This window comes from Eriocheir sinensis, chromosome 45, assembly GCF_024679095.1.
Source record: "Eriocheir sinensis breed Jianghai 21 chromosome 45, ASM2467909v1, whole genome shotgun sequence".
NCBI lineage: Eukaryota > Metazoa > Arthropoda > Malacostraca > Decapoda > Varunidae > Eriocheir > Eriocheir sinensis.
Window position 1 is genome coordinate 3,635,994 of NC_066553.1, and position 14,464 is coordinate 3,650,457.

Below are 14,464 nucleotides of genomic sequence, written 5' to 3' on the forward strand. Positions count from 1 at the left end.
GTGAACCCCAGCAAGGCCATGGACGAGATGAGGACGCAGGGCATGATGAGGTTGCTGAAGTAGTAGAGCGTCCTGCGTCTTATGTGGATCTGGAAGGTGACGTCCACGTACACCTCGGGGCAGCAGGTGTAGGTGAGGGTGTTCCGCTTGCCGGGCACCGCTGCGGGGGGCAGGAAGGGGAACGTTAGCTCAGCGTCACCACAGGGGAGCACATCGAAGGGCTGTCATCAAAGGGCCGAGATACAAGTGTACCAAGGCGTCATAATGATTTCAGGTGTGATGAAGTAAGGACGAAGGATAAATATCTCGTCACGTTTTAAACACGCCGCCGCTGACTATGACTGAGGTACAAGTTTGCAAAGAAGTCGTACCCACTTGGGTGTTTTGAGAGCGTAAAGACAAATGAATATTTTCTTATTTGGGTTTGCAGTCGCTCTCCTAATCAGGATCTGAAGTATAGTAGACAGGTATACTGACTTATGAAAAATTCCAGTGCGTCAGCACCTTATCATGAGGAACAGTATTTTTGTGTTGCGTTAAGAGACAAATTTGTTTACTTAAGAGAAAAGCGACATGCTTCACATGATGATCGTGCCCTCACAGTGCATGACCATCGTATCTAAAATTCTCATCTTAAATTTAGATAGTGTAGATAATACCCCCCAAAATGTATGTATCTACGGCACGAGGGGGAGGGAGGGCGCGATCCCTTTGCTGCGGGTGATGGTTGGGAGGGTGCGTGCAAGGGCCTGGGCGGAGCTCACCTATAAGGTCCCACTCCCCGTTGGTGATGTAGCCGCTGATGTCGCCTCCCTGCTCGTTGTTGAGCTGCAGGTCGATCTGGGGAGGGAGACACAGCGTTACACAGCGGCCAGGGACATGGTAAGGGTAAAGGAGGCACATAGAATGAATTAGATGACAGGGTAAGTAAAGCAAGGGAATCCATACAAGTAGACTGCAGTTTAAGAAAATTGAAAGGGGACGTCGAGTAAGACGGAGGTCGAGAATAAGACGAAGGGTGAAGGTAATAAATGAAGGGTTTAAGATGTCGTGGATAAAAGGAAATCACAATGGGACAAGGATACACCATAATTAACCATAATCATAATTAACGTAAAATCACGCATCAGTATTAACCATAGGTAATGGTGACAGGAATACGTACATACAATTGATTAAACTTTATGATAAATGTACCAAGGGAAGGCGTAGATTGTCAAAGGGAACAGGAGCAGGAGCAGGAGGATTTCTGAAACTAGATGTATAGATGAAAGGTTACTTGAAAGGAAAGTAAGCGCAAAGTAACTGAAGAGTACGTATCAGTTTGAAGGCTTGAGGTAACGCATACAGAGATGAAGATCTTTGGGTGGGTAAAACGAGACGGGACGCAGGATGAGGCCAGAAACAAGAGCTGGGGCCGTGTGATTAGATTACCGAGTTAGGAGAAAAGCAGGAACCGACGTGAGGGGTGATGGAGCACACTGGAGCGTTAGTGTGGTACGAGAAACAAAAGAGTGTTCATGGAATATAAAATACTTTCTGTCTGAAAATATTAAAGGATTTTGTGCGGAAACGAATAAACATTTAATATGTAGGTTTAAAATGAAAACCTTTTATCGCATCTAGGAAAGTTAGGGGTTAGGGATATCTTTTCATCGACCAGCCCGAAGTAGATGAACAGCTGGGTGATATAGGCAACCATAATAATACATAATAAAACGCGGATCCGAATCAAGTCACTGCGTATGTGTTGTGCTCACATAAAGTACCCACCAAAACAACTCACTGGCGAAAAAGCTTAAAGATAAACATAAAAAAGAATTCAAAGGACTTGTTCGGTTTCGTGATTTATTTTTTATCCACAGAAGAAAAGAAAATCACATAGTATTTATCTTTCGATGGCTTGTATAGCCTGTATCATTCAGCTACAAATTACAGTGTGTGTGTGTGTGTGTGTGTGTGTGTGTGTGTGTGTGTGTGTGTGTGTGTGTGTGTGTGTGTGTGTGTTTACAACAAAGGAGACAGCTCAAGGGCACAAAAAAGGAAACAATAATAAAATAAGCCCGCAATAATAATAAAAAAAAAGGCCCGCGTGTCTCAGCATGTACAAGGAATGCTCTCTTTTATGATGCACGTTTGACAAAGTTTCACCTTGTTTTTGTCTTTCTCCACGGACTATACTCTGTGTCTGCTATTCCCCGCCCTCTACATTCCATTTAACTTTCATAACACGCCTCAGTTTTCTTTCTTTTACTCACATGTTTCTTCAGTCTCATGTCCCCGTGTCTCTGTTCCTTTGTCCACTCCCAGGTCACACTCTTTTCAACCCGAACTCGTCTATCAGAAAAAGTTCACGTGAAAAAATCAGAGCACACCGACGATTGATAACATTTTGGTGTTTCGCTTCATGGCTGCGGCCGCGCGCCCTCCATCACGGGCTCGGCGGGACTAATTATAGCGTGATGGAGCGTCAGGGCTGATCACTCAAACCACACACGCCCGAGTTGACGCTTCCAGGTTAGAAAAATGTATATAAAAAATGTTTCTTTTCTGTTGGCGTAATGCAAATAGTGACCAGCGTTGCGTAGCGTCAGGAACTTGTGCACAGACAACGGTGTACTATATGAGAACACAGACACAGACAGACACAGACAGGCTAATGGCGCAAGGTGAGATACACAGACAAACACACACACACACACACACACACACACACACACACACACACACACACACACACACACACACACACACACACACACACACACACACACACACACACACACACACACACACACACACACTCATTTTGCCCCATACAGACAGATTCATAGGCAGACAGACAAACAACAGACAGACAGACATACTTATAGACATACCAACAGATTCATAGGCAAACAAACAATCAAACAGCCAAACAGACAGACAGATAGCTTAACAGACACCCAAACAGACACACCGGCAGATAAATGCATAAAGAGACACCAAGATAACTAACCAGATCTACAAACAGAGACAACACAGCAAGCATTAAGGCAAAACGAAGGCAGGACGCGGGAACTCTGCTTGGAGGGGGCGAGAGAGAGAAAGGGGAACTATGGGCTAACGCGTGTGTGAGTTGGTAAGGAGAGCAGGAAGGAGGCTGAAGGGGAGGATGAGAGGGAGAAGGAGAGGAGGATGATGAGAAGGAATGAGGATGAGCTGGTAAACGGATGGGGAGGTGTTGGTGTGTAGGGACCCAGAAGACGAACAAACAGAGAAATGACCATAACAGCGCAGTCGTAAACATCTGATAGAACAAACACTAACAAGGAGGGTAACAGATATACAAGAGTCGTAAACAAGGTGTAATAGAGACAGATATATAGATATTTATAGATAGATACATAGATAGATAAAGAATGATATGATAGGTCAGGAAAATTACTCAAAAATGTGGTTATGAGCTTACTGAAGTTTATATAGAGGAAGACAGATGGTGAAGGCGTACATTGTGTGTGTGTGTGTGTGTGTGTGTGTGTGTGTGTGTGTGTGTGTGTGTGTGTGTGTGTGTTAGATAGAGAGAGAATGATATGATAGGCCAGGAAAATTACTCAAAAATGTGGTTATGGGCTTACTGAAGTTTATATAGAGGAAGACAGATGGTGAAGGCGTACATTGTGTGTGTGTGTGTGTGTGTGTGCGTGTGTGTGTGTGTGTGTGTGTGTGTGTGTGTGTGTGTGTGTGTGTGTCGATGGTGCGAGAGGTGGGCGAACTATTTTATCATGGTGTGGGAAACTCCTTCGCCCTTCCAAGTGATAGATGAGTCTGCTTATCGACATTCCCTCCGCCTCGCCCCGGCATATTGCTTACACGGGGGGGACACACTCACTCCTCACACCCACTTACCCAATCCACCGATCCACTTTCTCCTACTTATTTACATGCTTACTCTTACTTATTCAGATACTCTTACTTATACTTATTCACTCCACAGATCCACTTACTTTACTCTCCCACTTACTACACACAGCCACTTACCCAGTCCACTTATCCACTTACTCTTTTTTTATTCACATACTCTGACTAACGCGTATTCACTCCACAGATCCACTTACTTTACTCTCCCACTTAACTCCACACACCCAGTTACGTATCTCATCCACTTAACTCCACACACCCAGTTACTCCACTCACTCAGTTACTCCACGTATCCACTTACTCACTTCAAATATCCACTTACTCACTCCACCCACTTACTCTACTTACCCACCACTTACTCCACTCACAAACCCACTTATTCAATTCACTCATCCACTCCACCATCTTCATCGGTTCACCTTCCTCACGCACTCCATCAATCTACTCATCCACTTCATTCCACTCAGTTTACATCCAGTCACTCATCCACTCCCCTTATTCCACCAGTTCACGTGTCCGCTCCACTTACGTACTCCTCCACTTTACTCAACCACTCACGTACCTGCCTGTCTATCCACACACTAACTCACCACACTTCACCCACGCGTCCACTTCGCTCTCCACATACGACCCCACCGTCAGAGGTAACTCATTCACCCAGTCACTTATTCATCCACTCACCCAGTTGATTCATCCACCCGTTCCACTCTTGTATACATCCATTCCGATTGGTTGTCATACATAGTCACAAATTGATCTCGTTTTTATGTTGTTTTTATAAGTAATTCTTGTGATGTTTTTATGTTATATTTTCTGCTTTAATGTGTTTCCTTTTTTTTTTTTTTCGGTTGGGGTATTTTTGTATTTGTTATTTATTCTCTTTGTTTGTTTGTTTGTTTGTTTCTATTCTTTGCTACATTTTCTGCTTCAATTAATTTCCCTTTATGATTTTTATATGTCCTATTTATTCTCTCTCTCTCTCTCTCTCTCTCTCTCTCTCTCTCTCTCTCTCTCTCTCTCTCTCTCTCTCTCTCTCTCTCTCTCTCTCTCTCTCTCTCTCTCTCTCTCTCTCTCTCTCTCTCTCTCTCTCTCTCTCTCTCTCTCTCTCTCTCTGCCGCAGCCCTAACCTAACCTCTGATGTCTTTTTAAAACCATCTTAAGACCGTTATCGCGACGCACATTCACGAAACTTTGCTCATATTTTAAGGTTTTGCAAAATATATATTCTTGGACGTTCATGATTTAGTTTTTTTTTTATAAGATTAAAATGATATATAGGTTTTTAATCTCAAATTCCCTTTTTTGTGTTGTATTTCCGCTTTTTTTCTGGTTAATGGCTGTTCTATTTATCTGTATGTTTATTTGTTAGTCTGTCTGTCTGTCTGTCTCTGTCTATCTGTCATCTCGCAGTTTGTTTCTTCGTATCTTTCCCTTCCCAATATGATAAGCCTTCCTCCATTTCTCACGCCATATATTTTTATCTTCATTTCTCTTCCATCTCCTCCTCTTCCTCCATCTCCTTCCCCTTTCCCCCTTCCCGCCCTCCCCCCGTCACCCTCCCTTCATCTACTCGGCCCCTTTCAAGACTTTCTCCTCACTTGGTTGGCTTCCTTCAGATTTCTCTTGCATCTTCCCTTCCCTCCACCTCCACTTTCCGTTTGATGCCCAGAAACCTCCTCCGTGTGTGTGTGTGTGTGTATGTGTGTGTGTGTGTGTGGTGGGAGGGAGGCGAAGGAGAGACGGGGAAGGGTGGGGGAGTGTGTGTGTGTGTGTGTGTGTGTGTAGAGTGGTTGGCCTGGTAGACTTGGTGGCCTCAGGTTTTCCAGTCGTCAAAAATATCGGAGTCCCTTGTGATGGGTTCCCTTTGTAGAGGCTTTTTAGGGAGGGGCAAATGTGGCCCGGGGTGGGGGAGGGAGGGGAGGGGGAGGCGCCGAGATACGGGAAGAGCGACCCAGCGACCATTTCCTCTTAAAAAAAATATATTCACCACTTTTCTGAGGATGAACTATAAAAAAAAAAAAAAATTGGGTCGGTGAGGTACTTTGGTGCAGTTCGTGGTTCATTTGCGGTCATTTTGTTAGTCTTATCGAGAGTGGGAAGAGTGAAGTAGCGACCATTTCCTCCTAAAAATAATTGTTCAACACTTTTCTTCGGAGGAATTATAACAATTTTTGGTCTGTAAAGTTCTTTGATGTTGTTCATGGTTGGTTCATTCACTGTCCTTTTGTCATTCCTATATTCAGAGTTAATGATGTTTCTGATGTTTCTGTATATTGTTTGGGTGATCCAGAAATATCCTAGTTGATGTTGCTATTAAAGTCTAAATTTTTGTATGTTTGGGTAAATAGTAGTAAGTAGCGGGCTTTTTTTTCATTATTGTTTTCTTTTTTTTACGCCCTTGCACTGTCTCCTTTGCTGTAAAAAAAAGTGCGTGAAAGACTTGTATGAGGCACCAGACCTCCTCCTAAACCACCAGCCTTCACTCAGCACCACCAGCATCTCCATCCGTCCCTCTCTTCCTCACTATCAGCACTCTTCACTATCAGCACCACCGTTCACTCTCAGCACCACCACATCTCCATTCATCCATTCCACTCATCCATCACCACCTCCACCACCAACAACATCAACCACAACAACAACAACATCTCTTCCCACATCACCAAGACTGCCAATACCACTACCACCAACACATTATAACCTCAACACCCACCGTTACCACCACCACATATGTTGTTTATAGAGTAACAATTTGTTGAGACTTATACATATTTTTTTTCTTATGCTTGGAGGCTAATGAAACACCCTTATTCTGGGACAAGTAAATGAAAAAAACGAGTGAGGGGCTGCGTGTGATGGGCTTCCCTGTCTGATTGAGTGTGAGGCTGGAGGGAATGGTATCACATGGCGCATCAGTCTGTCACATTCACTTTTTATATGGCATTTTATCCGCAATATAATCCTCTTTGCGTGAAGTTATTTTGCCGTGAATTGCTGCCCAGTTGTGCCTCGTCATGGCCCGCGTCGCCTTGTCAAAGTTTTCCTCCCTGGCAGCCCCGCGCGACATCAAACGCTGAAATTTTTAAGCTGAGCGAGCCTGGCCTATTGAAAAATCTTGAAGGAATTTTCCAATCAGGCGTTATTAGGTACACTTTGGGCCAAAAATGCTCGGAGCAGGCCAAGTTTTACAGTGTCAAAGAGGGGAATCCGTTGCTGTTGATGTTATTTTTCCCTGAGGCAGTTAAGAAATCACGGTTTTTGTTATTTTATTTGCATTATAAAAGTGAAACTGTAAACTGTTCTGTCACACCACTTTGATGATCGAGTTCAGTTACACGACGTTTTTCTCTGCGATGTCATATTCATTAATCATATATATTTTTTCAGGCGCATTTAGGAGGAGAATTTTCTTGCTGATTAACGACGTGGAAGAAACTATAATGCAGAGGAATGACTTTCATGACAGAGTTCAATAATCATAACGCAGCAAATATTTCATCTTTCCACATTTTCATTTTGTATTTTATATCCACGGCGGAGCGAGGGAGGGCGCGCGGGAACCATCTGGTGGGGTCTTCAGGCTGATGACCGCGCTTGGGGGTCATTACCTGCCCGCCCCTGACTGATGGGCATGATTAGTTACCAACACGACTACCACGACGATGACGATGATGCGTGTAGTGCTATAATGGTGCATGATGATACTGATGGTGATGGTGATGGTGATGGTGAGGTTATTGCTGTGGTCTTGTTGTGGTTGTTGATTTTTTTTGTTGTTGTTTCTGTTCTTGCACTATATAGTTTTTTGTTGTTGTTTGTTTCTTTGTTTGAGGGTAGTGTGATATTTTTTTTTTTGTTGTTGTTGTTTACGCTTTTGCTACTGTTGTTGTTATTATTATTATTACTATTGTTATTATTATTATCACAATTGTCACTACTTTTTTCTTGTTCCTCCTCCTCCTCCTCCTCCTCCTCCTCCTCCTCCTCCTCCTCCTCCTTTTGCTATATTTTTCTCCATCTTTCCCCCCCCCTTTTCCCCTCCTCCTCCTTCTCTTTATCCTCCTCCTCCTCCTCCTCCTCCTCCTCCTCCTCCTCCTCCTTCTTCTCCTCCTCCTCCTTTTGCTATATTTTCTACTCCATCTTTCCCCCCCCTTTTCCCCTCCTCCTCCTTCTCTTTCTCCTCCTCCTCCTCCTCCTCCTTCTCCTTCTCCTTTTGCTATATTTTCTACTCCAACTTTCCCTCCTCCTCCTCCTCCTCCTCCTCCTCCTCCTCCTCCTCCTCCTCCTCCTCTTCCTCCTCCTCCTCCTTCTCCTCGTCCTTTTGCTATATTTTCTACTTCATCTTTTCCCCCCCACCCGTTTTCCCCTCCTCCTCCTTTTCTTTCTCCTCCTCCTCCTCCTCTTCCTCCTCACCTCGCCGCACCCTTCCTGATGTGGTAGTAGTGAAAGCTAATGAATTAATGGAAGATCTCTCTCCTCGGGGCATGAAGCGGAGGAGGAGGGGAGGTGGAGGTGGAGGTGGAGGTGGAGGAGGACCGCCGGGTGCAGGGGGCGAAGGTATACAAAAAAAAAAAGTAACCAGTATCAGAGGAATGCCGCGTGTCCCCAAGGCGCCGCGGGAAGTAACACGATGATGGGATGATTATGTTCGTCCCCTCCTCGTCCTTCTTCTTCAACCCCAAGGAAATAAACTCAAAAAACCTGCTGTAGTAGCTAGACGTTAGGTAGGTAGTAGGTAGAATCATGGGTACAACAAGCAATGGAGACAGATGAAGATTGTACACCCTATAAAGGAGAGGTTTTAGTGGAATTGGAAAATAAGAGGCCGTAGAGGAACGAGAGTACCAGTCACGAGTGAAAAACAGAGGTCGGTGTTTTAAGACACTCTCGGTTCTCACATCACCTGTTTTTAATGGTCAAAGAGGAGGTTAATCGGGTTCTAATGAGTGTTGCTTTAGGTTCACGGCACAGAAGAACGGTCAAACTTACACCAGGGCCATAAAACTACACCTGGAAATGCCCAAAACTCCTATGAAAGCCTTGTCAAATGTGTGTACTTGGGCGACGAAATGTTTAGTAATACGGCCCAAAGACTCCCTAGTACTTAGATATGGCCGGGGAAATATATAAGAAAACACAAGTACCCATCACGAAACAAAGACACTGTAATACCTAGCCCGGTAGCTGCGGGGACCATGTTTCTTAAGCGAGAAAAATGAGAAAAAATCACCCCTCACGCAAACCTTTTCATAATATGTATCAACGAATTTGTGATCAGTTTATGCATCATCTATTTTGGGGGTCTTTATCATGGCACAAATTTGGCCCGTCGCTGCTAACGGACTAGATACTGACGGAAAAATATAAGGAAACAAAAGCAGCCACCACAAAGCAAGAAATAGACTCCACAGTACCTAAATGTTGACGGGAAAATACTGAAATGGACATCGTTAGGGAAGTAAGAGGCTGTAAGTGTTTAGTACCAGACACCTACACCAGACACAGAAGTATATCGTTGGGTAGAAAAATCCATGCAGACAGATGAATCGTACACCCTATAAAGACGAGGTTTTCTGTGTAACAATAAAAAATGGTCAGCTTATCGGCCGTATTACTAAACATTTTGTCGCTAAGTTCGCCTGTTTGACAAGGCTTTCCTAGGACTTTGGGGCATTTCCACGAGTAGTTTTATGACCCTGGTGGTAATATGACCCTTCTTCTGTACCATGAACTTAAAGAAACAACCATTAGAACTCGATTGTCTCCCTCTTTGACCTTTAGAAATAGTTGATGTTAGAAGCGAAAGTGTCTTATCATACCAACCTATGTCTCCCTATTCTGTATCATCATCAAAGAGAACGGTTTATAATTTTCTTGTCTATCAGATGAATTGTTTGACCTAGGAGAGATGGAGAGATCATCAGTATTGGACTAGAAAGGGTGGCTAATACCTCTCTTTTCTGTATTAAAACCAGGGAGCGGGGCTTACGTATTTTCTCTTTCTGTTATATAAAGCCTTGGGTATAACACTATAAAATGCGGTTTGTTTATTACTCTTGTTATGCTGTTAATTGTTGTTGCTTTTGTTGTATGTTGTGGTTAGGTTGGTGATGTGCTTTTTGTGTTATTGCTTTTTTTTCGGGCTGTTTTTGTTCCTTTTTTCTTCTTGTTCTTCCCTGTACTAACCAAGAAGAAAGAAGCGGTTAACATCTTTCTACTCTCCATTAATATCCTCGAGACGGTTTATACTTTTCCTCTCAGCATCACCACCAGAGTAAGAGATCATCTGTGTAGTACTAAAGAGGCTGGGTTATATTCCTCTTTATCAACACCTGAGGGGCAGTGCGTAATTAGGAAAACATGGGAGAGGGCTGTTTGCTGTTCTCTATGTAAACTCGGGTAACGCAGCGCCGAGGGCCGAGGATATGGATGAATATGGACGATAGGCAGGGGACGGGGCGGCTTCGAGGCTGAAAGTATCGAGGATTGAAATTCTCCCTTCAGGCCATAAGGGATATATTGGAAAGAGAGAGAGAGAGAGAGAGAGAGAGAGAGAGAGAGAGAGAGAGAGAGAGAGAGAGAGAGAGAGAGAGAGAGAGAGAGAGAGAGAGAGAGAGAGAGAGAGAGAGAGAGAGAGAGAGAGAGAGAGAGAGAGAGAGAGAGAGAAGACAGGACAAAAAAGGAAAAAAAGAAAAGGATAAAGAAAAAAACATAAAAAAAGGAAAGACGAAAGTAAAATATATATAGAGAGAGACAGATAAACAAACAGACAGACAGACAGGCATACAAATAGACAGACAGACAGACAGACAGACAGACAGCTTAAGAGGTGCTATATACGAAGGTTCATACTACTCTCCCACGCCTAACTCTCGTCCTCTGTGACTTGTAAGGGAACACTTGTAATTATGATGGAACTCGATACCAGACCAATGGACACCCCTGTAGCTCTCATCTTCATTGCCATGAGCAGAACCATATCCAAAGTACACCTCGAGAGATCATCGCCGCAGCCTCTTGTCTCCTTCTAGTCCTACTGAGTTCAGGGAGGAGCATTTCAGGTGTTACTGTTTGGGGCGTCTACAGCAAGCTACCTCCATCATCATACCCTGTCTGGCCTCCTGTTGTGTGTGTGTGTGTGTGTGTGTGTGTGTGTGTCCGTGAGTCAACAGGAACATGTGAAACAACGACAAACACTATGCATGAAAAAGTTTGGTTTGGGGACTTTTGTTCGAGAGTGTGACAAGAGTGGCTGTCATGGCATGGTGGTGGTGGTGGTGGTTGTGGTGGTGGCGGCGATGGCGATGTACTATATAGTCATGACCAGCTGGGTATGGCGTGGTTGACGAGGCTGCTGGGGTTGAGGGAGCAGGATCTCTATCTTATTTGAATTGCAGAAAGACATGGTTCCGATTCTCCTAAGATTGATTTTTTGTTTGTCTCATTTTATGTTTGTATATATGTATGTATGTATGTATGAGCTTGCATTGTTGAATGTATGCATGTGTGTATGTGCATATGTTTGTGTTTGTGTACTTGAAGCTGTTTGTGTACTAGTAGTTGTTTGTGTAGTTGTAGATCGGTTCGTGTAGATTGCAGTTTGTGTATTTGTAGTTCAGTCTGTGTAATTGTAGTTCAGTTTGTGTAAATGTAGTTTATGTTATTGTAGTTTGTGTAGTGGTAGTTTATGTAATTGTAGTTCAGTTCGTTCCCGTTCACGGTATTGCCTTCGAATGGATTTTTGGCTATCAGTGGCGGTGACTGCGGGGACGGAATGAGGGGGAGGGGAGGCGCGCAGCCCATGCACCTGTGCCCTGATGAACACGCCGGTGGGGGGGGGGGGGCTTGAGGGGTGGAGGGGGGGCGGCAGACAGGCGGCAAGACAGAACCCAATTGGTCGATGATCGGTTGGCGTGCATTACGGGCCCTCACGCCGCGGCCCCAAGTTGCTCAGTCAGGCGCGTAATCACTGGCTTTCGTGTTTATTTTTCCTCAGTTTTAGATTTGGAGCGAGACTCATATGCGGGGAAGAAACTTTTTCCCTAAGCCAGCGTAATTGAAAGGCTTAAATTACCGGTGGGCTTGATTCTTCCGGGCGGGCGAGCAGCGAGAGGGGAGCAAATCCACAGTGGTCCCGCCCGCCGCGCCGCACAAAGACCTGCTTTAAAATGGAAAGAGGAGATAACACCATCAGGAGGTAATCTCTTGGCCACAGAGGAGGTAGATAGTTGGACCGTGATTTAATTATAGCGTTGTTGGCCGGAGAGGAGAAGTTAACGAGGGAGAGGCCGGGGAAGAAAGGGCCGCGGACGAAGCGAAAGCCAGAAGGAGAACGGGCAGGGCAGGGCAAGGGGAACATTTTTAAAAAGAACTCAAACGAAAGAGAAGATAAGGAGAGCAGGAGGATATAGTGGCAGTGGTTCCCGGGAGTAGCAACGTTTGGTAGCCGGGGAAGGAAGGGTCACGGACTAGGCTGCGGCGAGGCGAAAGCTAGAAAGAGGGCGGGCGGGGTAGGACAAGGGAGGACATTTTTAAAGAGAACTCAAACGAAAGAGAAGATAAGGGGAGCAGGAGAATGTAGTGGTAGTGTTTCCCGGGAGTAGGAACATTCGGTACCTAGTCGGGTCGGGGGTGGCTTCATGGGTACGTTCTTAAAGGGAAGGGAAATAGGAGGAGAAGCTAAGGAGGGCAAGAGGATTCAGTGGAAACATTAGGAAGGGAGACTGTACTGCATGAGGGAGAGAGGGGAAGCCGCACAGGGGAGCGAGACGAGGAAAACATGGACTCCAGTTAAAGGTGAGTGAGTGTACGGAGGTGAGCGAGATACGGCCACGTGTACTGCAGGTGATGATGGGACGGCTGGTGGCAGGGCAGGGCAGGTGTGTGTGGGGAGGCGGTGATGGCGGGGTGGAAGAAGGAGACGACGAAGGAGGAGGAGAAGGAGCAGAAGAAGAAGAAGAAGAAGAAGAAGAAGAAGAAGAAGAAGAAGAAGAAAAGAAGAAAAAGAGAAAGAAAAAGAAAGAGAAAGAGAAAGAGAAAGAAAAAGAAGAAGAGGTTGAAGAAAAAGAAAAAAAAGAAAAAAAATTAGAAGAGGAAAAAAGAAAACGAAGAAGACGAACACGAAGACAAAGACAAAAGACAAAGACAAAGACGAAGAAGAAAAAGAAGAAAATAATAATAAATACCAATAATAATACATAACTAATACATGCTAGGTGAGAACAGTCTGGCAATAAGAGAAATCCATAGAGAAAGTGACGGTCAGGTAAAAAAAAGTAAAAATAAACAATGCAATGTCTTGGTATAACATAACATCAGGGCAAGCGAATCGGAGGCGAATCAGGCACACACATATACCCTAAAGTACATATGTGACCGTTGCCAATCTTAGTGAAATAAAAACGCGAGAGACAGATGGAAAACTCGACGCTAGAGGGAGACGCTGCAAAACGCCAATAGTCCTCAGTGTGTGTGTGTGTGCGCGCAGGTAGATGAGGAAGGAGGAAGTACGTGGGTGGTATGAATGAGGAAATGAAAAGAGCCCAGCGATGATTAAGAAAGTTGTGTGATACTCGCCTCGGGATTCCAACTTGAGACCAGCACAAGTTCCCGGGCGCTCAGGATATTGAAGCCACGTGAGGGACATGCGGGGTGTGGGTGTAAGGAGGAGGACGTGGGTGTGTACTCTTGTCGAGGCTAAGCGAAATACAGGTGTCGGGAAGGCTGAAAAACACACACCTTTGGGAAGAACAAAGAGAACGAATCAATGCTACAATTTTTGCTTGCTAAGAGAAGGATGTTGGAATACTTTTGTCAAGGTTAGGATGGTCAGTGTGGGTGTAAGGAGGAGGACGTGGGTGTGTACTCTTGTCGAGGTTAAGCGAAATACAGGTGTCGGGAAGGCTGAAAAACACACACCCTTGGGAAGAACAAAAAGAACAAGTCAGTGTTACAATTTTTGCTTGCTAAGAGGAAGATGTTGGTATACTTTTGTTAAGGTTAGGATGGTCAGGTGGGACGTCCAGGTAATATTGAGGCATGTAAACTCTCAGGAAAAGAATAAATCAATGGCTACAGTTTTTATGCTTGCTAATAGAAGGACGAAGGTTTAATTTGGTCAAGGTTAAAATGATCAATGGGAGATAGAGGTGAAAGGAAGGCACGTAAATCACTCAGGTAAAGAATAAATTAATGCTACAGTGTTTGCTTACTAGGAGAAGGATGACGTCGGTGTTCCACTGTCGAGGTTAATTAAGCTTATCAGGTGGGAGGGACGGGTAATTTTGAGGCACGTAAACACCCACGTAAAGACAACGAAGGAGGAAAAGAAAAAGAAAAAGAGAAAGAGAAAGAAAAAGAAAAAAGAAGAAAGTGATAATATATAGCCACAATAATACATAACTAATACATGCTACAATGCTTTAAGTTTTGCTGACTAATAAAATGCCGCAAAAGACACGAATAAGTCACTGATTAAGAGAGGAGGGAGAAAAGAGAGGGAACCATGAAAGGGGCTGGAGAGTTAATCAAAGGTTAAACAAACAAAGGGAAAAGAAGGGAAAGA

The 14,464-nt window shown here is 44.4% G+C and overlaps 1 protein-coding gene across 1 annotated transcript in view; it reads right to left on the reverse strand.

Moving 5' to 3' along the window:
- The window catches only part of LOC126980789 (neuronal acetylcholine receptor subunit alpha-7-like), a 68,419-nt gene that overhangs the window by 15,583 nt on the left and 38,372 nt on the right, over positions 1-14,464 (reverse strand). Inside the window, exons 6-7 of the mRNA XM_050831072.1 lie at positions 765-840; positions 1-160 (exon numbers count right to left, since the gene is read on the reverse strand). The exon at positions 1-160 is cut by the window's left edge and continues 35 nt beyond it. Of these exons, the coding sequence (XP_050687029.1) occupies positions 1-160; positions 765-840 (236 nt within the window). The remainder of the gene's footprint in view (positions 161-764; positions 841-14,464) is intronic.